This window comes from Halichoerus grypus, chromosome 1, assembly GCF_964656455.1.
Source record: "Halichoerus grypus chromosome 1, mHalGry1.hap1.1, whole genome shotgun sequence".
Classification (NCBI taxonomy): domain Eukaryota; kingdom Metazoa; phylum Chordata; class Mammalia; order Carnivora; family Phocidae; genus Halichoerus; species Halichoerus grypus.
Window position 1 is genome coordinate 187999916 of NC_135712.1, and position 27914 is coordinate 188027829.

The following is a 27914-nucleotide window of genomic DNA, read 5'->3' on the forward strand; positions in this document are numbered from 1 at the left end:
ATCCAACACCAGAAGCATCTTTATCCGTCGTGCCAACCAGATAAAGGCTTCTGAGGTTACGGAGGGCAAGAAGGGGGGGCCCAAAGTGAAAGCGGGCCCCCACCGGGTTCCGAGCGGGCAGGAGCAGCAGAGCCCAGTGGAGGACGCCTCCTTGCTCCAGGGCGCACCCGCAGCCCCCGAGCCTCGGAACCCGGCCGCGTGCGCCAGGTCCCGGCTCCCACCGCCGCCCCACCGCACCCAGAAGGCCGAGCCGGACCAGTGGAGGTGGTAGGAGCCCCACCAGTGGCTCAGGGGCGCCCCCTGAGGTCCAGCGGCGTCGCGGCACCTTGGAAAAACGGAAAACGGGCTCTGACATTTTAACTTTGCCTGGTTCCAAAGGCTGCTCGCTGCACCCTCTCCAGAGGCACTTTTCCAAACCACAGCCCCTCTTCCCCGCGCCTCACACACTGCCCCTTCCCTTTCCGACACCCTTAGGCTCCGAGGCGAGGGAATGTGCTATTTACCTCGCAGCGTGGGCACGAAAAGAAAATGTGGAAGATGAAAACTGTCCAAGCCCCACGAAGGCGGCATCACTGGAGGTCCCATTTTGGATTTCAAGCTTCCTGAGACATCAGGAAAAAGAAAACCACGGCCAACCCACTCGCTGCATACCCGAGCTAAGGAGAACGCCAGACGTGGAATTAGAAATTCCTCTTATTTCGCAAGACTGCTCTCCTGCTGCCTCCCCCTGGCCCCTTAAAGCGTGACCCTTACCCCTTACAAAGCTCGACCCCACTGTGCACCTGAGCCCACTCAGCCGGCAAGTCCACGGCAAAGAAAGTCTAGAAGGAGCAACAGTCTTTTAAGGGAGAGAGAGCATTTTTTTAAGGGGAAATATCCACGCCGCCCCCAGCCCCGTGGAGGCAGGACCCTGGTAGGCAAACCGCAGGCCTCAGGGTTAGTGTGGGCACACGTCCTCGCTAGCCATCCGAGCTGGGTTCTGGGCAGTGGCAGGAGCTCCCTGCGGCTCCGGGGGCAGGAGGATGCGCAGAGGGGAAAGGGGGTGCCGTAGAAAAGACTGTGCTTTGCCTCTCTGCTCCTCGAGGCCACCCCTGTGCCTGCAAAAGGGACACTCGCTGCCACTCCCCGAGCAGGTCCCCGAGGGCAGCGAGAGCGCCCGCGCCCTGTTGCGGGGCGCACGATGGAGCTGGGGGACCCGCTGCACCAAAACCTTGCGCTCAGGCCGCTCGGGGACAGGCGGCTGTGACCAGAGAGAGCAGAAACATCAGGGCACGTTCCTTTTTTCCTTCGTTCAGATAACCCCCACCTCTGGGTAGCCAAGAGCTAATGGATGAAAGGGCAGAAAAACTGGGGGGTTCTCTATCCTTAGGACAGCGAGATGAAAAAGCGAATCGCCCCCTTCTTCCCACCCGTTCCCAGGCTAGGGCAGATGGACGTGGCCTCCACTCCAGGGGAGGGGGCTGGACAGACTCAAAGGAGCTCCGAGGTATAGCCGTAACGGAGGGGGGGGGGCCGCGACGAGGGAGGGGGGCGGCTGGCCTCTGCCCTTCCGGAGGGGAGAGGAAAGAGGGTCAGCCAGTGGAGGGCTGGAAGTAGAGGGTCGCCGAGCCGCACACCGCTACGTGCGGTGATGTATTATCGTCACCAATGGCCAATACCGTTCCCGTCTTAACCCGGCCAGAAAAGAGCGGGTCTAGGTCGGCCAGCCGCGAACAGCCTGCAAAAGGGCAAAGATGAAGGTAGGCAGGGCGTGCGAGACAGGAAAAAAATCCGCCCCGGCGCGAAAAGCAACCCAGCCGCCGATCACCCCCGCCCCCGGCGCCCCTACTGGAGCAACCCCGCGGAGCAGAGTTGCAGGGTAAAGGGGCCGCGGGCCGGAGCTGGGGGAGCCACGATCTCCCTAAACCGCCTGCTCCCAGCTCCGCCGGGCCCCCGCGCCCGTGAAGGCTGCCTCACTCCAGCACCTAAGGGCAGCCCCGCGTCCCAGCCCCGAGCGGGGGTCGCCCCTCGCCCCGGACACGAGAACGCAGGCTGCTCCCAACATCCCAATCCTCCACGGTCAGCCTCCAGCTTCCATCCTCCTAACACCCTCGCCAAAGGGTCGGGAAGCAGCAAAGCAAGTCCCCCTTCCTTCCGAGCTCCTTCAATCCTCTCGGGGGCGAGGGGCGCAGCGTGGGCCCCCCAAATCTACAGAGGCATCCTCCCCTGGCCCCAATCTCCTCAACCGCCCCAGAGCTCTAGCTCTCCCGAACGGTGACGGATCAGCAAAGCGAGCTTTTCTTCCTACTCGGGCTCCCCCAGACCCCCCAAAACCTGAGCGAGAGCAGACCCTTACGGCCCCTGTCCCCCTTTCCCGGCCAGCTCCTGCTTCCACCCACACCAACCATCAGCCTCCCTAAACGCCGCCAGAACCAGCGGAGCGGATCCCTCTCTCCTCCCCGTCTGCCCGGCCCCCCTTCACCCTCTCTGGGGTCCCCGGGACGGGCGCCCGAGCTCCGTGCCGCGGCGACAACTCCGCATCCCCCGCGCGCGCCGGCCAGGGCCGGGTCCCCTCAGCGGCCGGCACTCACCGGGGAAGCACACGACATAATGGAGCACGGAACTGGTGATTTTCAGGAACAAAATCCACCAACACGGTTCCAGTAACCTCCGCATGTCCGAAAACGCACATCGAAAAGAGGAAGGCAGGGGGTAAACTTGTTGAATAAGTTCTTGCCTCCGTGTGAGCCTCCGCTAAGCCCTGGCTCTTCCCCTGCTCCCCCGCTCTACGGGCCCCCCGCGCTCGGCGGCCCGAGTCCCCCTGGAATCCGGCAAGCCGCCGAGCGCCCCCCGGAAAAATCTCAAAAAGTGACCGGGAACGCGGAGCCACGCTGGGGACGATCCTCGGCGGAGAAGGGCTGCTTTCCGTTCAAAAAAGAGCAAGCCGAGCGAGCAAGGCGAGGAGTCGGCGGGCGGCGACGATGCCCGGGGCCCGGGGCAGGCAGGGACCGCAGGCGGCGGCGGCGAGCAGCCGAAGATCCCCAACTTGAGTCGGCGGCGCAGCGCAGCCCGAGAGCCGGCGGGCGGCGGCGGGGCTGAGCGCGGCGCGGCGTCTTCGGGCTTCAGGCAGGCAGCTCCTTCCAGGGCCCGGGGAAGGAAGGAGGCATGTTTGCGAGCGGGGAAGGGGAGGGGAGAGGCGGGGGGAGCGAAGAGCCCCCCCAAAATAGAAACGGCCGGAGGAAACGGAGGAAAACACAAAGGATCTCAGAGGGGCGCTGGGGCGAGGGCGCCTTCAGTCCATGCTCCTGAAAGTTGTGGCTCCAGCGCAGGCTGGGGAGGAACGAGGAGCGCGGGGCTGGAAACTGGCCATGCCTCCATACAGGAAGTAACATGTGAGCATGGATCCTGGCAGAGACTTTAAAGCCGGCGAGCGAGCGAGCAGGGGGCGCGCGGCGGAGGGCGCGGCGGCGCGCGAGCTGGGGCGCGCGGCGGGTACGGGGGCGCGCCGCCGGGGCTGCGGGCAGCGGGAGCGCGCTCACCGCGCTCTTAAAGCAGCCGCGCTCAGCTCCCGCCTCCGAGGGGTCTCAAAGCCGGCTTCTCCCCGAGACTGCGGGCTGAGGCAGTTTGAGGGCTGGGGACGGCTCTGGCCCGGTCTCGGAGGGAGGAAGGAGAGCGGCCGCCTTCTGGAGCTGGCGACTCTGCCAGATTCCAGTTCTGCGAGCCCTTCAAGACGCCTAGCTTTGCGCGGGCTTGACGAGAGGTCTCCCCTCCGTCCGCGTTGCTCGCTGATCCTGGGCCTGTGGGGAAGGGGGGGGGGGCTTGGTTCGGGTCTAAGGAGAGGAGGGGGACGGCCGGCTGCCTTCCTTTTTTGAACGAGGGGGTTTCCTGTTCGGCTGCAGCGCTTCTAGCAGCGCCGCAGCGGGGCGCGCCCTGCTCAGTCCCCGCTCGCGCCCCCAGCCCGGCATATTCCCCCGCCTAGAAACAAAGCCGAGAGGCCTGTGCACTCGGGCTGCGTTGGGATTTAATTTTTTTTTTTTCTTTCTTTCAGGCTTCCATTGGCCGAGTCGGCGGCTGAGGACTGGGGGTGGGGAGGGATATCGATCCTAGGCTTGCAAAATCCAGCCCTTCCGATCCCCACACACTCTTTCCCCTCGCCACGAAGGATCGGTGGCGGAGTTTTTCCAACTCGCAGCTCCGCGGGAGGAGGGAAGGTTCCCGCGCTCCGGCTGGGTGGTGGGGAGAGCGCAGGAAGTGTGCCTCTCACCCCCGGTTGGGTGAAAGCAGCGCCGCGGGGCAGGACCGATTTCCTGGCAGCTACCCGGGGAGCGGCTGCCTCTTTAGCAATCCGGGAGAGGCGTCCGGGGGAAATGGGAGGACTGGGCTTATCTGTAATGAGTTTTGTCCCTTGGCTCTCGGTGAGAAGATCTTTATCGCTTAGACTTCTGAGCGCCCTATTTTCTCTTCTTACGCGGGTGCTAAAAGTGGGGGAGGCGGGCTTTTGATTAAACGTGTAATTGAGCCAAGGTAATTTGCCATTTGTAATTTTTGCCCAATTTTTCTGCCTCTGTTTAAAAGCCATTCTGACAAATGTTTTTAACGTGCCCCTGCTGTTTCATCCCACCACGCAGGGTCCCCCACCCACCCAAACATCCCCAACCGGATGCTAGGTTTTCAAATAATGTACAGATGTTCGGAGATCCTCCTGCAAGATGTGATTAGGGAAGCAGTTTCACACCCACACTTCCAAAAGAGAAACCTTTGAAAAGTTACGTTTGGGATTACAAACTAATAAAAGCCAGGAAGTTCCCGGGGAGGGCCCGCGCTCTATCTTTAGCTGAACAGGGGTGAACACCCACCCTCAGTGCCGGGTAATGACTTTGTTTGCTTTGGAATTTGGTCCTTCCTGGTTTTGTTGGAATCCTGACTCCCCCATAAAAGCTTGAGGGTCAGTTTTCTTGGGAGTGTCGTATTTAAGGGATATCCCTTTGTCAGTAGGAGCTTTGAGAGAAGTTAAAATGACCCCTGCGTGTCCGGCTACCTTACTAAAGAGTGAAGGATAAAATCCGTGTAATTCGAATCAGAACAGAACACACCTGGGCAGACATCCCCAGGTGAGTTTCCTCCTTTGCAAAATGTACATAATAAAAACTGCCATTTGTGGAATGCCTGCTACCTCCCAGGCACTGTGCTGACTTCTTTCCACAAAGTGTTCATTCAACAAATTGATTGAGCGCTGAGCTGTGCAGGGCACAGTAGGAACACACCCATGAAGAAAAAAGGCAGGCCTGTGACCTTTGTGGAGCTCACCTGCCAACGTACAGGATACATTCTCTCACGGAATCCTTGCAAGAGTTCTGCCAGCGGTGGGGATTATTTTTTTCCCTCTTTTATCGACAAAGAAACAGGCTCAGAGGAGTAGAATAATGGATCCCCAGCTAGTGAGTAGTAGACTTGGGATTCTGAGGCCTGTCTGCCTTCACAGCTTGGCAAAGGCAAAGAAATGCTGGTTTGAGGAGACACTGAAATGTGAGTGGGAGAAGTGGCTTAGGAGTAGGGGAAAGTTCACATGGGTTTGGAGAGTAAATTACCACTACCCTTATGGTAGAGGATGCCCCACACTAAAAATTAATGCTGAATTAGATCCAGGCTGGTGACTGTCTTGGGGCCCTGGGTTGAAGTTTTGCAAACTGCTTTTGAAAACACCCACCCACAACCCAGGCCTTACCAGGCCTCTTAATAAAATAGAAGTTTAAATGAATACCAAACAGGATGCCTTTTCATTCATTCTATGATCAATTACAGAACAGCTCATACATACCAGACACTGTATCAAGTGCTGGGAGCACAGAATGACCAGGCAGTGAACCCCACAGTGCGCGCACCTGATGATTACAACACACCCCCCTCCCCCAGGAGACATGGGGGGGCTACACAATATGGTGAGCACCCCAGGAGAGTTGGTGTGAGGGTCTGGGAGTGCCAAAGGAGGGAAGAGATACCCTGATGAGAAGATAAGAAGGCGACAAAGAGAGAGGGCTGGTATTGGTAATAAATTACCCCCAAACGTAGCAGCTTCAAACAGTACATGTTTATTATCTCACAGCTCTGTAGGTCCAAAGTTGGGGTGCAGTGTAACTGTGTCTTCTGCTCAGGGTCTCCTGAAATCAAGATGTCTGCCAGGCATTCTCATCTGCAGCTCAGCGTTCTCCTCACAGGTCTTTCAGATTATTGACAGAATTCAGTTCTTTGTATTTGGAGGACAGAGATCCCTATTTTCTTTCTGGTTGTTGGCCAGAGGTAGATCTCAGCTAGAGATGGTCTTCAGGTCCAAACCACGCAGCCCTCTCACAAAAACGCAGCTCACTTCTGCCAACAGAGAATCTCCCTACAGGCAGCTATGTATAAGTTTTGGGAGTGACCATCCCATCACTTTGGGCGTAAAATATAACCTAATGAAGGGAGTAACTAATCCATCACATTCATAGGTCTAACCCACTCTCAGAAGTGGGGATTATACACCAGGGGGTAGGAATCTTGGGGACCATCTTAGAGTTCTGCCTACCATAGTGCTGGCGATCTATTTTGAGTATAGACTGATAGTTACAGTTGATCGGTCTCAAGCCAGTCTAGTCTGATGGGACTTACATCTGTTTGACCACGGGTGACTGAACCACTTTGTGCCTCAGTTTCCTCATTCATAGAGAGTAATAACTGCACCTACTTCTAAATTGAGAAGATTAAAGGAGTTAAAAAGAGTGAAGTATTTAGAGCAGTGTGGAGCACCTAATAAGCATTTAATAAATGTATGCTATTACTGTTATCTGCTCAACAAGCCTATACAAGAGAGGGTGAAAATGCTACTTTCTGCCTGCTCAACTTCCATGTCTTTTCTTCCGGTAACAGCACCCTAGTTTTCCTTTGTACTAATCTCTACGGATGGTCTTGATCCTTCTTCCTCCAGTGCTACCCTCTGCCTTTCTACCTCACTGGTTCAGCATGGACACATGTCCCAGCCTTGACCATTTGGAGCATCACAGCCTCCTGGCCAGATTGAATTAGTAACAGCCACATATTTCCACTTGGTCCAATGAACTCCAAACTTCCTCCTGGGTTTGCCAAATTGGATGACCTTAAGCCTCAACAAGAAAGCAGGGCTCCACTTGGGAAGAGCCTGCTTGAGAATGAAGCTGAAACCCAGAGGAAAACAGAACGGAGAGGGGGAAGCTAACAGACCTCTGATTCAATCACTTGAGTCCTTGAATTAAATCCTGCTGGAAGCTGGACAAAGCCCCTGGACTTGTCAGTTACTTGGGCTGATAAGGTCCTTTTATTCCTTGTGCCTCTTTGAGTTGGGTTTTTATTAAATTGAAACTAAAGACTTGAAACCTGGAACTGATTGCAAAAGATCAGTAAAATACCCACATTTTATTTTTTTATTTTTTTAAAGATTTTATTTATTTATTTGACAGAGAGAGACACAGTGAGAGAGGGAACACAAGCAGGGGGACTGGGAGAGGGAGGAGGCTTCCCACGGAGCAGGGAGCCCGATGCGGGGCTCATCCCAGGACCCTGCGATCATGACCTGAGCCGAAGGCAGACACTTAACCGACTGAACCACCCAGGTGCCCCAAAATACTCACATTTTACAAAGAAAGAAGCAGGAGCTCTTAGAAGTAAGTGATTTAGCCAAGGTGATGTGATTGAGATAGTAAACAAAAGACTCAGATCTACGTATCAATCATTTATTGTTATGTAACAAATCGCTGGAAAACGTAGTAACTTGAGACAACAACCTTTTTTTTTTTTTTACACTCTTGATTTTGTAGGCCAGCAATTTGTGCTGGGCTAGGCAGTACTTCTGCTAGTCATGTCTGAGGTCACTCAATGCAGCTTTAGCACCAGCTGCCAGAGCCTCGACTGGAGCAGCCTGGTCCAAGATGGCCTCACTCATATGCCGGGCAATTAGTGCTGTTGGCTGGGGCACCTCAGTTCTCATCCATGGACAATTCCAGCAGCCAGTCTCAGACTTATTCACAAAATGGTCTCCGGCTAGTAGGAATGAGAGTGGAGGCTGTAAAGTGTCTTGAAATCTAGACTCACCAGTGGCATCACATCACTTCCATTGCATTTTATTGGTCAAAGCAAGTCTAAAAGCCCCAGTTCAGGGAGAGGGAGAAATAGACTCTAGTTCTTATGAGGAGAAGCAGCAAACTCTCATTGCAAATGGGGTATGAAAACAAGGGTGAGAGGAATGGTGGCCTTTGCAAACTATCTACTGTTAAAACTAGATGATGCCTGTAGGTTGAATTGTGTCCCCCCAAAAATAGAAATGTTGACGTCCTAACCCTTAGTACCTAATTCTTAGTACCTCAGAATGACATGATTTGGAAACAGGGTCTCTACAGAGGTAAGTGAAAATGAGGTCATTAGAGGGGGGCCCTAATCCAATAAATCGGTGTCCTTACCAAAAGGAGAAGTATGGACACAGACACAGACAAGTACAGAGGGAAGACAATGTGCAAACATATGGGAACTAGATGGCCATGTGACTGAAATGACACATTTATAAGCCAAAGAATGCCAAGGATTGATGGCACACACCAGAAGCTGGGAAGAAGCAAAGAAGATTCTCCCTACTTGTTTCAGGAGGAGCATGGCCCAGGCCCAACACTTTGATTTTGGACTTCTAGCATCCAGAACTGTGCAGCAATAAGTACCTGCTGTTTTAAGCTACCCTGTTTATAGTACTTTTTTAGAGCAGCTCTAGGACCCTGCACAGAGGCCATTAAGCTTTTCCCCTTAGATGGTTTTCATGGATAGACAAACCATACTTGTGACTATGTTTTCAACCTCACAAGTGAATCTTTGCAAAACAGTAACAACAGAAAACCTCTTCTAGTCATCCTGACTTCAAATTCAGGGGCAGCAAAATATGTTTATTTAGAAAAAATGTAAAAAAGAAAAACCTCAAAGACCTCTAATAATAATGATACTTGTCATTACCTAATGCCCTATATTCAGCGGCCTAAAGAGAATGAACAAGTAGTGGCACTATTTTAATACACTATTTAAAAGTAGGATTAAACAGCACCTGGGTGGCTCAGTTGGTTAAGCGTCTGCCTTCGGCTCGGGTCATGATCCCAGGATCCTGGGATTGAGCCCCGCGTCGGGCTCACTGCTAAGCGGGGAGTCTGCTTCTCCTTCTGCCTCTGCCCCTCCCCTTCACTTGTTCTCTCTCTCTCTCTCTCAAATAAATAAATAAAATCTTTTTTAAAAATAAAATTAGGATTAAATACTATCAGCAAAAATGACTGATAAAGCTGCTTTGGTTACAAGTAAGAGAAGCACCAAATGAACCAATTGGAGCAAAGAAAGGAAGTTAATAATTCATATCACTGGTAGGAAGTTTAAGGCTTTGGAAGGAAGTTTAAGGCTCCAGTGATGTCTCCAAATTCCCTCTGGAGTTCTGATGGCTCTACTTGCCTTTCCTTTGACTTTCTTGTCTCGCTCTTGGTGATACCTGGCCTCAAAGAGAGATCTCTCCCAATGCCCATATTGACTCCCCAAAATGTATTTTGATTGCCCTTGCTTGGGCCCTATACCTCTGCCTGGACTAGGGTTATAGATGACAAACCTGGTGGTAGAGGCGAGGCTTACTTCTGATTTTTAGCGCATTAGAAGAATAAGGAATAGGAGAAGAATAGGCAGCAAAAAAGTAGCTATAATCTCATTAGCCTTGACAACAGTCTTCTAAAGTGGAAACTATTATTATTCCTACTTTAAAGAAGTAAAAACTAAGACATCAAAAGGTTGGGTAATTTGAAGTGACACCACCAAGGACTGCGAAGTAAGGCAGGGCTCAGTTGCTGGAGTACCCTCGGCTCAGAAAGTAAGTCTTGAAGCCTAGTTACCAGACCTAAAGGCTAAAGTCAAAGCCAAAATCATACTAATGTGATTCACAAACATCATAGGCCCAGCGTAATCAGAGATGGTGATAACAATTCATGAACAAGAATCTTCATCACAGTATTTCCTGCTAAAACTTGGAAAAAAGTAAATTTTCAACTATAGATCAATTAAATAATTATATAGCTATCTAGTGGAATATTATGCTCTATTTACAATGATGCTTTTGAAAGTGAATGTGTTCAAACCTAAAATAGTTTTCACAGACAGCATTTTCCACAATTGCAGAAAATAAAGAGACTTCAAATAAATAGGAAATATGTGAAACCAATGGATTTAAGTTTTCTGTTTAGGATTTTGTTAGTGAAGGAAGATCCCAAATTTTTCTGAAGGGGCTGTTTTTTTTCCACATATACAATGTCTCAGTAACCTAACCCCTAAAAAAGTAAACAACAAAAAAGGAAGGAAGGAAAGAAGGAAGGAGGGAGGGAAGAAGGGAGGGAGGGAAAGAAAGAGAGAAAGAAAGAAAAGAAAAGAAAAGAAAAAGAAAGAAAGAGAAAATTCACATGCAAAATATTCCTTGATAATACTAAACGCTGGTAAAAATGCAGTGAAGGGGGTACTTGTATGCTGCCAGTAAAATACGATTTGGTATAAAGGTCCTGAAAAAATATTAGTTAATATGTATCATGAACCTCAAAAATATTTATATCTTTTGGCCCCAGAAATTTAACTTTTAGTACTTTCTTAAAACAGAGATAGTAGGGGCGCCTGGCTGGCTCAGCTGGAAGAGCATGTGACTCTTGATCTGGGGTGGTGAGTTCGAGCCCTACATTGGGTATAGAGATTACTAAAAAATAAATGAATAAACTTTTAAAAGAGAGATAATCAGTATCAACTATACTTGAATTTTTAAAAAAAGAATAAATAAAATGCAATACCTAAATAAAAATAAATAATAAATAAAATAATAGAGACATATTCATGAAGGATTATGGGAAAGTATTGTCCATCATTAGGAAAAAAGAGGTTATTTAAAAAGAGAGAGACAGATAATCAGAAATGGAAATCTCTCAGAAATGTTTATAAAGGTGTTCTTGCAATGATATTTATAACAGGAAATTATGCATAAAAACAATTGAAACACCTATCATTGATATAATAGATTATTGCATAGAAATTTAAATGATGTTTATGAGGACATGGGAAAAATGCTTACCTTGCTTGTAAGGTAAAAATGGGAAAACGAATACATAGTCTTAGCTTAACTTTATAAAAAATAAATATATAGGGACGCCTGGGTGGCTCAGTTGTTGGGCGTCTGCCTTCGGCTCAGGTCATGGTCCCAGGGTCCTGGGATCGAGCCCTGCATCGGGCTCCCTGCTCAGCAGGAAGTCTGCTTCTCCCTCTCCCACTCCCTCTGCTTGTGTTCCTGCTCTCACTCTCTCTCTCTCTCTCTGTTAAATAAATAAATAACCTTAAAAAAATAAATAAATATATAGAGGCACCTGGGTGGCTCAGTTGGTTAAGTGTCTGCCTTTGGCTCAGGTCATTATCCCAGGGTCCTGGGATCAAAGCCTGCATCAGGATCTTTGCTCAGAGGGGAGTCTGCTTCTCCCTCTGTCCCTCCTGCCATGCTTGCTCTCTCTCTCTCCCTGAAATAAATAAATAAAATCTTAAAAAATAAGAAAAATAAATATATATATATATGTTATTGGAAGTAAATACACTAAAATATTTTAAATGATTATCCTAGGATGATAAAATTACCAGTGATTTTTATTTTCTTCTTTATATTTCTTATACATTTAAACTTTTCTACAATAAACTTATTTTAAAAAACAGAGACGGGGCGCCTGGGTGGCTCAGTCAGTTGAGCATACAACTCTTGGTTTTGGCTTAGGTCAGGATCTCAGGGTTGTGAGATCAAGCTCCACGTTGAGCTCCATGCTGGGCATGGAGCCTGCTTAAGATTCTCTCTCTCTCTCCCTCTGCTCTTCCCCTGCTCCTTCTCTTAAAACACCACCACCAACAACAACAACAAAACATTTATGGTGATATCAACATCATGGTGACATAAGATGTCCCTTGTTTTTATCCCCCTGTCCAACAACAAAACCTTGACATTCATCCACAAAAAAAGCATTTGAGGGAGCTAGAGGATCCAGCACCATTCACAAAGTGGCCCAGAAGGAGTTGCCCACCCATGCATCAGGCAATAGGCAGACAGACCTCAGTCACAGCTGTGCACCCTGCAGTGACCTGCAAACTAGCTCCAGCCCCTCTTGGCCACAGTCTGAGAGCCCATGAAAAACATTTTCTTAAACAATCACTTGTGGACCAGAGAGCCTTTGTGGAAATTCAGATTTCCAGAGGAGAAGTTCCAGTACACCATCACCAGGCGGGGGGGGGGGGGGGGGGAATGAGTTTGGACACATCAGAATGGGTATTTAGTAAAGACCAGAGGAGGTGACTGCTACTTTAAAATGCAAACACAGTAGTGCAAAACTTTAAGGAATATGAAAAATCAAGGTACATGAGGATAACAATAATTTTCCAGTAATCAAACCCACAAACATGAAGAATAGTAGGAGACTTCAATACCCCACTTTTCACAATGAATAGATCACCTACACAGAAAATCAAGGAAATATTGGACTTGAACTATACTTTAGACAAAATGGGCCAGCAAAGATATACAGAATATTCCATTAAGCGGCAGAAGAATACATATTATTCTCAAGTGTGCCTTGATCATCCTCCATGATAGATCATATGATAGGTCACAAAACAAGTCTTAGCAAATTTAAGATTGAAATCATACCAAATACCTTTTATGACCACAATGGTATGAAACTAGAAATCAGTAATAGGAGGAAAGCTGGAAAATGCACAAATATATGGAAATTAAACAAAACACTTCTGAACGAGCAATGGGTCCAAGAAGAAAGAAAAAAGGAAATCTTAAAATATCTTGGGAAAAAAAAAAAGGAAACATTAACACACCAAAACCTATAGGATGATGCAAAAACAATACCAAGAGGGAAGTTTACAGTGATAGACTGTAAAAATGTGTTTTTTTTAAAGAAATATCTCAAATAAACAATATAACTTTACAACTCAAGGAATAAAAATAGATGAAATAAATAAATGAAATGGAAACCAGAAAAAAATAGAAATAATCAATGAAAGAACTGTTTTGTTTTGTTTTGTTTCGAAGAGGTGAACAAAATTGACAAACCTTTAGTTAGACTAAGAAAAAAAGAGGGTAGACTCAAATAAATAAAATCAGAATGAAAGAGACATACAACTGACACTATAGATATACAAAGGATCATAAGAGGCCACTATAAACAGTAGTACAACAACAAATTGAATAACCTGGAAGAAATGGATAACTTCCTAGAAACAAACAACCTACCAAGACTGAATCATGAAGAAATAGAAAATATGAACAGACCAATAACAAGTAAGGAGATTCAATCAGTAATCAAAAACCTCCCAACAAAGAAAAGTCCGGGACCAGACAGTTTTCCTGGTGATTTCTATCAAGCATTTAAAGAAGCATTAACACCAATCATTCTCAAACACTTCCCAAAAAATGAAGAGGAGGGAACATTCCCAAACTTATTTTACAAAGCCAGCATTACCCTGATACCAAAGTCAGATAAGGACACCACAAGAAAAGAAAACTACAGCCAATATCCCTGATGAATGTAAATTCAAAAGCTCTCAATAAAATAATAACAAACACATAAAAAGGATTATACTGCATGATCAAATGAGGTTTATCCCTGGGATCCCAGGATAGTCAATATATACAAATCAATATGTGTGATACACTACATTAATAGCATGAAAGATAAAATCATATGATCATCTCCATAGATGCAGAAAAAGCATTGACAAAATATAACATCCCTTCATGTGAAAACACTCAACAAACTGGGCATAGAAAGAATAAACCTCAACATATAAAGGCCATGATAAAAGCTAACATCATATTCAACAGTGAAAGACTGAAAGCTTTTCTTCTAAGATCAGGAATAAGATAAGAGTTCACATTCTCACCATTCCCATTCAACATAGGATGTTGGGAAGTACTAGCTAGAACAATCATGAAAAAGAAATAAAAGAAAGACTCATATGTGTCATTTAAGAAACAAAACAAACGAGCAAAGGAAAAAGAGGAGAGAGAGACCAAGAAATAGACTCTTAACTGTAGAGAACATACCAGAGGGGAGGGGAGTAAGAGAGTGGGTGAAATAGGTGATGGGGATTAAGGCCTACAAAATGCTGATGAAAGAAATCAAAGTAAAGCTAAATATATGAGAGATATACCATGTCCATGGATTGGGACATTCATTACAGTTACAATGTCAATTTTCAATAAATCTATAGATTTAATGCATTTCTAGTCAAAATCCTAGGAGGACTTTTTCTAGATACAGACAAGCTGATTCTAAATATATGGAAAAGAAAAGCAAACCAAGCAATTATGAAAAAGAATAAAGTTGGAAGCCTCATATATTACATGATTGTAAGACATACTATAAAGCTACATTAAGTCAATATGGTATTGGTGGAGGTATAGACACAAAACAATGAAATAGAAAAGAGAACTCAGAAATAGACCCACGCAAATATGGCCAGTTGATTTTTACAAAAGTACAAAGACGATTTAATATAATAAGGATTTTTTTTCAACAAATGGTACTGGAACAATTGGACATTCTTCGCAAAAAAATAATCCTCAGCCTACACCTCATATCTTACACAAAAATTAACCTAAAATGGATCATAAATCTAAATTTAAAACATAAAACAATTTAAAAATTTAGAAGTCGGGGCGCCTGGGTGGCTCAGTTGTTGGGCATCTGCCTTCGGCTCAGGTTGTGATCCTGGGGTCCTGGGATCGGGTCCCGCATCGGGCTCCTTGCTCATCCGGGAGCCTGCTTCTCCCTCTCCCACTCCCCCTGCTTGTGTTCCCTCTCTAGCTGTCTCTCTCTCTCTCTCTGTCAAATAAAAACAAAAACAAAAAAATCTTAATAAATAAATAAATAAATAAATAAATAAATAAAATAAAAATTTAGAAGTCATAGGAGAAAATCTTTGTGATCTTGGGTTAGACAAAGTGTTCAATGATATACCAAAAGCACAGTCCATAAAAGAAAAAAAATCAATAAATATGACTTCAGCAAAGTAAATACTTTTGCTCTACAAAAGACACTGAAAAGACAAGCTATGGATTCAGAGAAAATATTTGCAAATCACATATCCAACAAATGACTTGTATCTAAAATATTTAAAGAACTCTCAAAATTCAACAATAAGAAAACAAGTAAAAATGGGCAAAAGATATAAAGAGACACTTCACCAAAGAGGATATATGGATGACAAACACATGAAAAGTTGTTCAACATCATAATCTATTATGAAAATGAAAATTAAATCATAATAAGAAATCACTGCATACCTATTAGAATGACTTTTTTAAAAAGTCTAACAATACCAAATGCTAGGTAGGACACAAGGCAAATAGAACTCTCATTCATTGCTGGTGGGGATATAAAATGGAAAATATTATAAAGTTTAACATATGCTTACCATAGGACCTAGCAATTCCACTTTAGGTATTTACCCAAGTGAAATGCAAGTGATGTTTGCACAAAACCCTATGATTGAATGTTTACAGAGTCTATATTCATAATCACCAGAACCTGGAAACAACCCAAGTGTCCTCAATGGGAGAATGAATAAGGAAAATTGTGGGACATCTAAACAATAGAATACTACTCATCAATATAAAGGTATGAACTATTAATACATGCTACACCTCGGATGAATTTCAAAGGCGTTATCCCAGGTAAGCAGCCAGTCTCAAACTTTACATTTGTATGTTTCCATTTATGTAACATTCTGGAAAACATAAGACTATAAGGATAGAGAACAGATAGTAATTGCCAGGGGTGAGGAACGTAGAGAAGGTTTGACTATAAAGGGGCAGCATGAGGGAGAGTGTTTGAGGTGATGGAATTGTTTGTATCCTGATTGTGGTGGTGGTTATACATAATCACGTGTATGTGTTAAAACTCACAGAACTATGCACCAAAAAGTAAGTCAATTTTATTGTATGTAAATTTTATTTTATTTTTTTTAAGATTTTGCTTCTTTATTTGAGAGAGAGCGAGAGAACAGGACGAAGAGGGAGAGAGAATCTGAAACAGATTCCTCACTGAGCACAGAGCCTGATGTGGGGCTTGATCCCATGACTTTGAGATCATTACCTGAACCGAAACCAAGAGTCAGACTTTCAACCAACTGAGCCACCCAGGCACACTTATTGTATGTAAATTTTATTATTTTTATTTTTTTTAAGATTTTATTTATTTATTTGAGAGAGAGAGAGAGCACATGAGAGGGGGGATGGTCAGAGGGAGAAGCAGACTCCTCGCCGAGCAGGGAGCCTGATGCGGGACTCGATCCAGGGACTCCAGGATCATGACCTGAGCCGAAGGCAGTCGCTTAACCAACTGAGCCACCCAGGCGCCCTGTATGTAAATTTTAAAAACAATGTTTTAAAATGCTGGTTCAGGTAACACTGACTTCAGGAATACCTGAATTCAGGGGCTTAAAAAATGCCAGCAAGTATTAGCCTCTCTCCAATTCTGTGTCTCTTACTCCAGGCTAGATTTATTTCAAGCCTGGCCTTTACTTTGATAGGACTGACTCATTGCACCAACTTGGGTCACGTGTCTATCCTGGCATTGTGGATGCCAACCATCACAGCCAGAGAAATGGAATATGCTGACTGGCTGGCCTGGGTCATATGCCTACCCCACCTGGGGATCAGACTGATCCAATCCACAGGGACAGAATGTGGGAGATGTTGCTCCAAGAAAAATCAAGTTGCTGTTATTAGAATAAAAAGAATATATGCCAGACAGGCAGAAACAAAGGATGTCTCTGGCTTCCACCTGGTATTTCTTTAAGACTGAATTATATTATACTCTATTGACTATGAGATACTTTACCTCTAAACCATAAATTCTTTGCAAACAAAGACTGCCTTTTTTTTTTTTTTAGTTTCCAACACCATTCACATTTTCCCCACATAGTAGGTGATCAATAGTATTAAGAGCATGCATGAATGATAGAATAAATGATAACAAAGTACATATGAGCATGCTTATAAAACTATACATTTAGGTACACATCAAAAGCCTATAAAGGCACATTATTTCATGTTTCTCTGCAACCACATTAATAGCCACGTTTCCGTTCAATCTCGCTTCTCTTTGCTGAGGTTTTAACATGTACAGCTCAGCTTTCCAACAACGGCAAATCAATCATTACATCATCATCCATCATGTCTGAGTTCTCAGTAATGAAGGTGTCTTTCTTTCCACATTAGCAATTTGGGTGGGCAAAAAAGCCATAAAGATGTATGACAGAAGACCGGTGAATTGGATTAAACAAGGTTAAACAAGATTCCATTTTCTGGGTCCCTTTTTGCTGCAGGAATTTTGTTGATCCACAGAATGAAGGGGCCAATTGTTTGGAAGTTTTTTTCTTTACACTCTCAGAAGAAAATTGTACCGAAATCATTTTTTGCTCTGTTACTGGAATAGCAGTGAGCCAGAGAAAGGAACCCAAAACAATGACTGGTTTATTTTGAAGTTACTAAAGGAAATACTTTGTTTACCTAAAGTCATAATTTGTAGCAGCTGAGGGGTCCAGTTTAATTGTTCTGAAGCACCACCATTTAGGCGTGCTCATTGCCAAAGCCAACCTGGCCCCAAGTATCTCCCTCGACAACTTCTACTCTCCCAGGCCTCAGGAGAGCAAGTTGGGGGAGGGGCAGAGAGAGATGGAGAGAGAATCTCAAGCAGACTTCCCACTGAGTGTGGAGCTTGATTCAGGGCTCAATCCCATGACCCTGATTTCAGACCTGGAGCCGAAACTAAGAGTTGGATGCTTAACCGACTGCACCACCCAGTCGCCCCTCATCCACACTGTCTTTTGTCTGTTTCTGAGGCTTCACAGTGAATTCCCACTTCAGGGTCTTTGCAGTTGCCCATCCCTCTGGCTCGGGTTTCTTAACCTGGGCACTATTGGATTTAGGTCCTGATAATTCCTTGCTGTGGGGGCTGTCCTGTGCACTGTAGGATGTTTAGTAGCATCCCCGGCTTCTACCCAGTGGATGTCAATAGCAACTCCTCCATCCCCCCTTGATGAGAACACCGAAAATGTCTCTAGACATTGCCATTACCTGTGCGGGGGGGTGCGGGGGGCAAAATCACCCCAAGTTGAGATCACTCCTCTGCTGGAGTTACTTCTTTCAAGTCTTGGTGTGGCCATACTATTTTCATCCCTCTGAATTCAGCTTCAGGGAGGCTTTCCCTGACCACCCTATCCAACTGGTCACTTCCTATCATGACACACTATCCCCTTCATGGTAAATTATCACATCCCATGTGTGCATGGTCCTGTTGTTTTATTCCCTCATTGCCTTCCCCTCCATTGGAGTATGAGTCTCATACAGACAGCAAGCTCACCTATCTGCATTTCACACTGCTGGGTCCCCAGAACGTGGACTAGAATGTGTACATAACTAGGGCTCAGTACATACAATCAAGCATGTTGGATTCATGAACAAAAAAGGGATGGCTTTGACACCAGACCTTTTACCAGCTGTCATTGGCAGTTCCGCTACTGAGGGTTTCCACTTCTTACTCTTCCTCTTAAAATTTCTCAGAGTCTCTATCTAGGACTTTCAAGAATTAGTCTTCAGATTGGCCCTACCTTTTCTGCCTCAACCGCTCTCCTCATAGCATTTCTGAAGTCTAAATGTCTTCTGCCTCATTTTTTAGATTCCAGTATAATGAACATACAGTGTTATATGGGTTTCAGGGGTACAATATAGTGATTCAGCAATTCTACACATTACTCCAGGGCTCATCACAGTAAGCAAACTCTTTATCCCCGTCCTTATATCACCCCCGCCCCCGTAACCAGCAGTTTGTTCTCTATAGTTAAGATTCTGGTTTTTTGGTCTCTTCTTTTCTTTGTTCATTTGTTTTGTTTCTTAAATTCCACATATGAGTGAAATCATATGGTATTTGTCTTTGTCTGACTGATTTATTCTACTTAGCATTACATCCTCTAGATCCATTCTTCTGCCTCATTTTTATCCAAAGTTATTCTTACCAGGCTTGAAGATCTGACTTAAATGTCACCTCCCTCTACAGGCTCTGAATGTCTGTGGCACAGTCACCATTTCTAACTCTTAAGGTCACTCCCAAGTTAGTGCTCCCTTTCTCTCTGTCTTTTTCTCTCTCTCCCCCTGCTCTTCTTTTTCATTCATTCATTCATCAAGCACCTTTTGTGTACCAGACCTTGCTAAGACCCAGAGTCCTTATAGCCCTTGCCAAGGAGACAGACAGTAGGCAACTAATTAAAATGATAAGACAATGGATAATATTTGCATTGTGAGCCCAGGGTACAAGGACCTGGGAAGGCTTTGAAAAACGTCTTTCACATTGTGCTCATATGATAGGTGCTCATATATGTAGATTTCTTTCCCTTTCTAGATTTTCAGGTCCTTCAAGACACTTTATGTTTTCATTATTTTCATCTCTGTAGGTGCCCTCCCTAGCACTCAGCATGGTGTTTTTAATACAGCAAACACCCAATAATTGCTTACTGAATCAGTGAATAAATAGTTGCTTGTAAAATACTGATATGGAGAATATCTTTTCCCCCCTTTAATTTGAATAGAAAACGCATTTTCAGTCACTTTACTTAGCATAAGAACATCTCTACTGGAAAACAAATAAAAAGTCTTCTAATTTATTGGATCCCTTAAAATACATAACGGGAACTTGAAATTGAGAGGAAGTCAGGTGCTTGAATGAGGAGTACGGAGAAAGAAACAGACAAATATTGAAAATAATTCAGATAGGAGAGGGCTGTTGAACTGGAAAAATATTAATGCTGTTAATCAATTTCCACTGTGTACCGTTAAGACTCAGAACAATGCTGAAAGCACCTGGAAGGCACATTTGTGAAGTCAGGAAGCCATAGCAAACAGGTTGTTTTTTTGTTTTGGGGTTTTGTTTGTGTGTGTTGTTTCTTGTCTGTCAGCTTTGAAAAACAGAATGAATATAAGCTTTTTTAAAAAATGCAAAAAAGAGGTGCTTTTGGTTTAGTTTGCAGAGTCATGTGATTTATAGACTTCCAAATTGTTCCATATGGCTAAAAATAGAGGATCTGAACTTGTAGTTCATAAGTTATGTTAACAGAAGAGTTTCTTTCTCAACCTCAGGATAGAGGCAGTTCTTCTTGGCGTGTGTTCTGAGTGCTGAAAGTCGGCAGGGAGAATCCGCTGACGTTCAGACATAGGGGCAAGCCAGGCAGATGGTGAGAAAAGAGAGTTTTCATTTCAACATAGTCACAGAAACACGTGGTGCTGGCTGTGATTTATGACGACATAAAGACAATTAATCCAGAGCACTGGGGGAAGCAAAGTGGGAGGGAAACGATCAGAGGTAATGAGGGCTAGAAGTGAGGAGACAGGTCATGGATAACCTCAAATTCTGCTTTGCCAAGCAGAAAGTCTGGCACCAAGCAGGGGAACACGGATGCTGGCCTCAGAATACTTAGTTAAATGCCCTGATCTGTCAGTTTTTAACAAAGGATGGGCTAGATGGCCAAGCATCCCCAGAAGTGACCCAACACCCAATGGGAAAAGAACCTAAGGTTCTCTGAAGAGACTCAACATCCACCTAGATCCCCTGGGCCGTTCACATCAGCCAGTAATGAGGCCCCATTTACTGCGACTGGCATGGGATGGGCTAGAGGTAGGCTTTATCAGCCCAGCTCTGTGGGTGAGGAGAAAGGTTCAGAGAGGTGAAGTGACTTGCTGAAAGCCACACAGCTAGTAAGTTGCCAAAAAGATAATTCGAAGGCAGTTCTTTCTGGCTCCATAGGCGTATTGCTCATCTGCGCGCTTGCTGCTCAGATGGTGGTCCCAGCAGCAGCAGCATCACTTGGGGGTTCAATAGGAATGAAGGACCCGAGACTCCATCCGGACCTGCAAAATCAGAACCTGCATTTTAACAAAATCCTCAGATGATTTGTATGCTCTTGAAAATTTGAGAAGCACCATCAGTCCTTGCTTTCTCAATCCTTGCCATACATTTGAATCACCGGAGGGGGCGGCGGGGAGACTTTAAAACCAAAGATACCAAGGCCCACCCAGAACAATTACATCAGATTCTCTGCGGGGGGTGGAGGTGGATATTGGTAGTATTTTCAGCTGCTCAGGAGACCCTAATTCTTAGCCCGGTGCTGTTTGCTGAAGCTCCTTCACAGGCTATTTAGGGCAGAGTGATAAGGAAATTGAGCACTTGCCTTTTTTCAAGCCTGAGTTTGTCTAATCTGATGGTTTTCCCCCAAGAAGCTTTTAAAACTCCTAGTGTGCAGGCCATTCACCATACCAATCAAACCAGAAACTCTGGTGGGGTGGCGGGGGGGGGGGGCAGTTCTCTGGCCTCCATCACTGTTAAAGCTTTCAGGTGTTTCCCCTGTGGAGCCAGGGTGGAAACCTCCTGCTCCCAGTAGAATCTCTGGGACCCGAATCTCATCCATTCTAGAGGACTAAATGCCAGTTTGCAGGAAATATAAGGAACAGAAGAACAAGGGAAATAACACCATGGGGAAGCAATAAGCCAAATCAAGAAGTGACAACCCAGTTTCTCTAACAAACACAGCAAAGGCGTTAAAAAAGGAAAGACGTCCACTATTCTACTTTCTCTATTTTGAGGAATGGATGTTCACATTTTTTAAATAATAATAAGTTATTGTTTTTTTTAATCTTTGGGGGTGAAGCCCAAGAATCTGCATTTTAACCCTGTCTACAGGGGATCCTGGTGAATAACTAAGCCTTGAGGTCTCCTGCTTTGTAGCAGGAAATTCATTGTGCCCCAAGGCTCTGTTGGTTCCCACCCAAGTGGGTTCTGGTATTAAAACTTCTCAGCTTGCCAAGAGCGTTTGGGTCCTTGTAAGTTTTTGCTGGGGTTATCTACACCTGCACTGTCCAATATAGAAAGCACTTGTTCTATAGAGTGTAAAATACATACCAGATTTCAAAGGCTTAGTATAGGGGAGAAAAGTAAAATATCTCATGAATGCTTTTTATATTGATTCTATGGTAAAATATTTTAGATATATAGGGTTCAATAAAATCTATTAAAATTAATTTGTTTCTTTTTTTGTAGGATGGCTCCTAGACAGTTTTAAATTACATTTGTGGCTCATATTATATTTCTTTCTTTCTTTTTTTTTTTTTTGCAGCTCAAAGAATCTTTTTTTAAATTTAATTTTATTATGTTATGTTAATCACCATACATTACATCATTAGTTTTTGATGTAGTGTTCCATGATTCATTGTTTGCATGTGCTCCATTCAATACATGCCCTCTTTAATACCCATCACCAGGCTAACCCACCCCCACCCCCCTCCCCTCTAGAACCCTCAGTTTGTTTCTCAGAGTCCATAGTCTCTCATGGTTCGTCTCCCCCTCCGATTTCCCCCTCTTCATTTTTCTCTTCCTACTATCTTCTTTTTTTTTAACATATAATGTATTATTTGTTTCAGAGGTTCTAATATTTCTATTTAACAGCCTAACCCTAGGGCTCTGCTACTTAAAATGTGGTCCACTGACCAACCAGCAGCAACAGTGTCCTCTGGGAGCTTATTAGAAATGTAGACTTGAGAGATGCCTGGGTGACTCAGTCAGTTGAGTGTCTGACTCTTGGTTTTGCCTCAGGTCAGGATCTCAGGGTGGTGGGATTGAGCCCCGAGTCGGGTTTTGCGCTCAGTGCAGAGTCTGCTTGAGATTCTCTCCCTCTCCCTCTGCCCCTCCCTGCTCACACATGCTCTCTCTCTCTCAAATGAATCAATAAAAAAATTAAAAAAAAAAAAAAAGAAATGTAGACTTGAACACCATCTAAGACTCAGTCAGAATCTGCATTTGACCAAGATCCTTCAGTCCCTGCCTGCCCCTCAGGCTGCCATTTCTTTTCTTTTCTCTTTTTTTTTTTTTTAAGATTTTTATATATTTATTTGACAGAGAGAGTGCGAGAGAGCACAAGCAGCAGCAGAGTGAGAGGGAGAAGCAGGCTCCCCACTGAGCAGGGGCGCACCCCCCCCACACACACACGGGGCTCAATCCTAGGACCCTGGGATCATGACAGGCAGACGTTTAATGGACTGAGTCACCTAGGTGTCCCCCCAGGCTGTCATATTTTGAGTTTTTTGCACTGTCGGCAACCCTGTGTGGCTCAAAGAGGTCCAACAAACTCATTAGTCCACTCCCCTGCTCTGGACAGCATTCTCTAAGTACATCATCACCACCGTCTTCAAGTTACCCACCTTTCTGTGCAGAGCCAGGAGACAGAAAATTCCTCGTTTAACGTCCTTCCTGCAGTTTACATCCTTTGATTTCCGGCTCTTGTTCTCAATCATTGCAGAACATCAGTTACTATTGGTCTTTTCCCCTTCATACTTCCTCTTCCGGGCCTTCTTCAGATTTTGTTTCCCTCTTCTCATCTAATTCCAACCATCGTCTCCTAGGACACGTTTCCAGGCTCTTCCCATCACGGTCAATCCCCTTTTCGGAGGCGTGCTGTCCCCTTCAAAGGAATTCGCTAAGTGCTAGGGTGTCACCAGCCTGTTCTTTATGGTAAGTCTGAAAATGGCAAGTGCCAGGCAGGTTATTTTGAGAGAGGACTTTATTAATGTTCCTGTCTTTGGAAGGTCAGTCAAAGGAAAAAAGAATAGGGAGGGGCTGAACTCCGAGACCAAACAGCAAACCGTGAAGTGAAGTGCCTTCGCCTGGGATGGAGTGGGTCCAGCCGAGCAAGGAGAGGGTGCGGGAAGTTAATGATTCTAATTTGGGCTTTCATTAGCTTAAGTCACAAGCTTAGAAAAAGTCACCATGTCCAACTACCCTGATTTCTTCCAGTCAATGGGAGACAATGTTACTCTTCGACCCCACAGAGGACTTTTATTTTATTTTTATTTATTTAAAGATTTTCTTTTTAAGTAATCTCTACACCCAACGTGGGGCTTGAACTTCCAACCCTGAGATAAAGAATTGCGTGCTCCCCTGACTGAGTCAGCCAGGCACCCCTCCCATAGAGGATTTTTAAAGACTGGGATAAAAACAAAATCAGCACCCTTAAAACAACAAAAAACACACCAGTTTCCTTGTTCATGAACAACACTATTTCCAAGGTGGGCCATGACAACTATTCCCCCATTTGGGATTTCTATGTGCACTTTATTGGTCAAATGGATAATACCTCCATTATGGAAAACTAAATAGTTCTTTAAGCAAGTGCTTATTCTAGAACACCTCACTGATCTAAACCAGCTCGCAAAATCCATTACATTGAGTAAGTGACTCAAGGACCCTCACTTCCACAAGTGAAATGAGCAATTTAATACTCAACAGAGAGCCCCTTCGTGACAAAGAGAAAATTTGAGTGCTATTACTCCTGTATTAAAGCTAGAGATAGTCAGTAGTGGAAATCTTTAGAAACTGGAAACAAATTCATTTTTACTAAAGGGAACTCATGGAGAAAGTGGTTAGTGCTTTTGGTTTTTCCTCCAATTTCAAAAACTTCCCTCATCTCCCAAGTCTCTTCCTAGCTCTGCTTAAAATGAACTCAGGCCTCTGAAAGCTAAGCATTATCACCACCATGTAATGTTTTTCTGCAAAAAAAGCATTGAAACAGTTACATTTCTTCCACAGCGTGATAAAATTCCTTGCACTTAACATTTATATCTTACCCTTTAAAAATTAACCATATTCTGCATTTCCAAAACACTTTACTTCTACTAATTAATATCACAGTTGGAAAAGTGACTTTTTATTCTTTTCTCCAGGCAAACAAGCTGAGAGTTTAAGTGATTTACCCTTTATAAGAGGAGGTCATGGCCAGAATTCCAGGATTTAAACCTGTACAAAGACCATTACAGCAATTTTTCAAGGATTTAACAAATACCCACGTGGTGATGTTAAACTATCTTTGAAGAAAGCAGCTGTTGTCCCAAATTGAAGTCTACAAGGAACCCTGTGGATTTTAAGGATAAGGAAGATCTATATGAGGTGGGTCGACTTCTCTATCAGGAGGCAGCTATATGGAAGGCAATTGGCTGACATTTCTTGAGCCTGACAATATGCATAGGACTGTATGATCTTATTATCTAACATGTTGAAATGTGTATCTTATTATCTCCATTTTACAAATTAAAAAATAAAAACCTTAGAGAGATCTAATAACTTGTCTAAGATCAAAGGCTAAAATTTGAACCAAGAATCTGAAGCTAAAAACTCAAGTTCTAACCAATACCCTCCTGATGTTAACCCTGTGCTTATATCTACAGAAGTCATTTACCTTCTCAAACCTAATATCCACACCCACTCTGCTTCATTTCCAGAATATTAGTCATGATTTCTTTTTTAAATTTGAAAGCCTAGTAGATTAAGTTTTACTGACTTTAAAGTTCACATTATTAAAGTAAGACATGCTACGTCATTATTTCTATTTCTCAGTTGTAATCTGCATCTTAGAACAGAATAAATAGGGGCGCCTGGGTGCCTCAGTGGGTTAAGCGTCTCCGTTCAGCTCAGGTCATGATCCCAGGGTCCTGGGGTCGAGTCCCGTATTGGGCTCCCTGCTCTTCGGGGAATCTGCTTCTCCCTCTGCCTGCCACTCCCCTGCTTGTGCTTTCATTCTCTCTGACAAAAGAAAAAAAAAACAAAAAACCAAACCAAAAAAAAAACTCAACCAGAATAAATAATTTGGGGATAAAATGAATGACAAGGGCCTTGATCAATTAAGAGTACAGATAGCTCTTATTTCTTTTTATTTATTTATTTTTAAGTAAACTCTCTACCCAATGTATGGCTCAAACTCATGACCCCAAAATCAAGAGTTGCATGCTCTATGGCTGAGCCCGCCAGGTGCCCTGATAGCACTTATTTTTATTTTATTTATATTTTTAAAGATTTATTTATTTATATATTTATTTGAGAGAGAGTGTGTGTGTGAATAGGGGGAGGGGCAAAGGGAGAGAGAGAGAGAGAGAGAGAGAGAGAGAAGCGACTTCCCGCTGGGGAGCCTGAGGCGATGTACAAGATCTCACAACACTGAGATCGTGACCTGAGCTGAAACCAAGAGTCAGAGGCTTAACTGACTGAGCCACTCAGGTGCCCCATGATAGCACTTATTTTTCAATCACCAAAAGCAACAAGCTGAGTTTAGGGCTTATCTGTATCTCAATACCTTTATTTTTATTTCTATCTATCTATCTATCTATCTATCTATCTATCTATCTATCTATCATCTATCAATTTTTTAAACACCAAAATTGCTTTATTTTCAGTAAGAGGAAAGGGGAAAAAGTTATCCAGGATATTTCATACTTGATTAAAAGTCCATTTTCTTTAAATGCAGACAGTTCCAATTTCCTCCACTATACCTTTTTTTTTCACTCTTTTTCTCAAAGATCTTTGTTTTAAGCCTTTAAAAAATTACTAACATCATTATAAAATAGGGTATCTATTAGTATTCAAGTTCATTAGTAACACTAAGATAACAGTAGAACTTTCTGTGAATAGTTCTGTCTATTTGATATTATATGTGAAGGTCTCATCTTTCAACCCTTAAAGTGTTATTTTATTATTTAGACCTTGCTTATTACTTCCTTAGTTTTGCTCATATCATCCTGAAATCAACAGGATTTTGTTGTATATGAAAAGTTTAGACATTGTAAAATGGCAAACTTTGGTTGAACTAGGCTCACTGACTTTTTTCCCCCTCAAAATGTTTTGTTCTGAAATTATACATGGCATGTATATATGTCCCACCTTCTCTTGAAAAATCATAAGTTCTGGATATACTGAGACCATATTCACCCTGATAACTTGGCAGTGAATGCCTCATAAGATAACCTGAGCCAGAACCACCCAGTTAAGCCACTTCCGAATTCCTGACTCATGGAAACTGTAAGATAAAATGCTTATTTTCTTAAGTCACTAAGTGTTAGGGTAATTTGTTACACAGCAGTAGAAAACTATTATGTGCTTCAAATTAACCTAAGTAAATTTGCTTGTTTATAATTTGTATGTTATTTTCTTTTTTTTCTTTACTTTGTTTTTTTTCTAAATTTTAATTTATTATGTTCTGTTAATCACCATACATCATTAGTTTTCAATGTAGTGTTCCATGATTCATTGTTAGCGTGTAACACCAGTTCTCCATGCAATACGTGCCCTCTTTAATACCCATCACCAGGCTAACCCACCCCCACCCCCCTCCCCTCTAGAACCCTCAGTTTGTTTCTCAGAGTCCATAGTCTCTCATGGTTCGTCTCCCCCTCTGATTCCCCCCCTTCATTTATCCCTTCCTACTATTTTCTTTTTTTTAAACATATAATTTATTATTTGTTTCAATAGATATTGATAACCTCCAATAATTAGGGTAAGTGAGAGCTCTAGTTCTTCCTGACAGTATTACTGAATGAAAAAACAATGTCAGGTGTCAGATCTAATTCTGCTGTGCAAACAAGCCGACACGAAACAATCACGTATCTAGTCTCATGAACTCCGTAAAGTCCTTGTGTTTGTCATTTTAGGCTCTCTGATAGCATTGTGCATAAAAGGTTCCTTTCAAGGCAAATGTGACCATGTTGCACAGGCAGAATCTACTAACCTTCTAGTTGAATCAGGTGAAAGAATCCTCTCGTAAGTCGAGAAGACACAGAACTGAACTGAATTATCTACTTCAGGTGTCACTCAGGAGGCGTTAGGCTTCTGGGCTCACCAGATAATTATACCTCATTCATGCTAGAATGAAGATGCCTGCACAAAATTTCCTGCCAACCTCACATCATTTCACACATGGAAACTTATTTTTAACATCTTTTATGCTAATTAATAAAACTTCTGGTGCAG

The 27914-nt window shown here is 44.0% G+C and overlaps 1 protein-coding gene across 3 annotated transcripts in view; it reads right to left on the minus strand.

The window, feature by feature from the left end:
• The window catches only part of PTPRG (protein tyrosine phosphatase receptor type G), a 689740-nt gene extending 686539 nt beyond the window's left edge, over positions 1–3201 (minus strand). For all 3 annotated transcript variants that reach the window (XM_078076474.1, XM_078076466.1, XM_078076463.1), the window contains exon 1: positions 2571–3201. In XM_078076474.1, coding sequence (XP_077932600.1) covers positions 2571–2655 — 85 coding nt within the window. In that variant the 5' untranslated portion in view covers positions 2656–3201. The remainder of the gene's footprint in view (positions 1–2570) is intronic.
• Positions 3202–27914: the final 24713 nt, after the last annotated feature.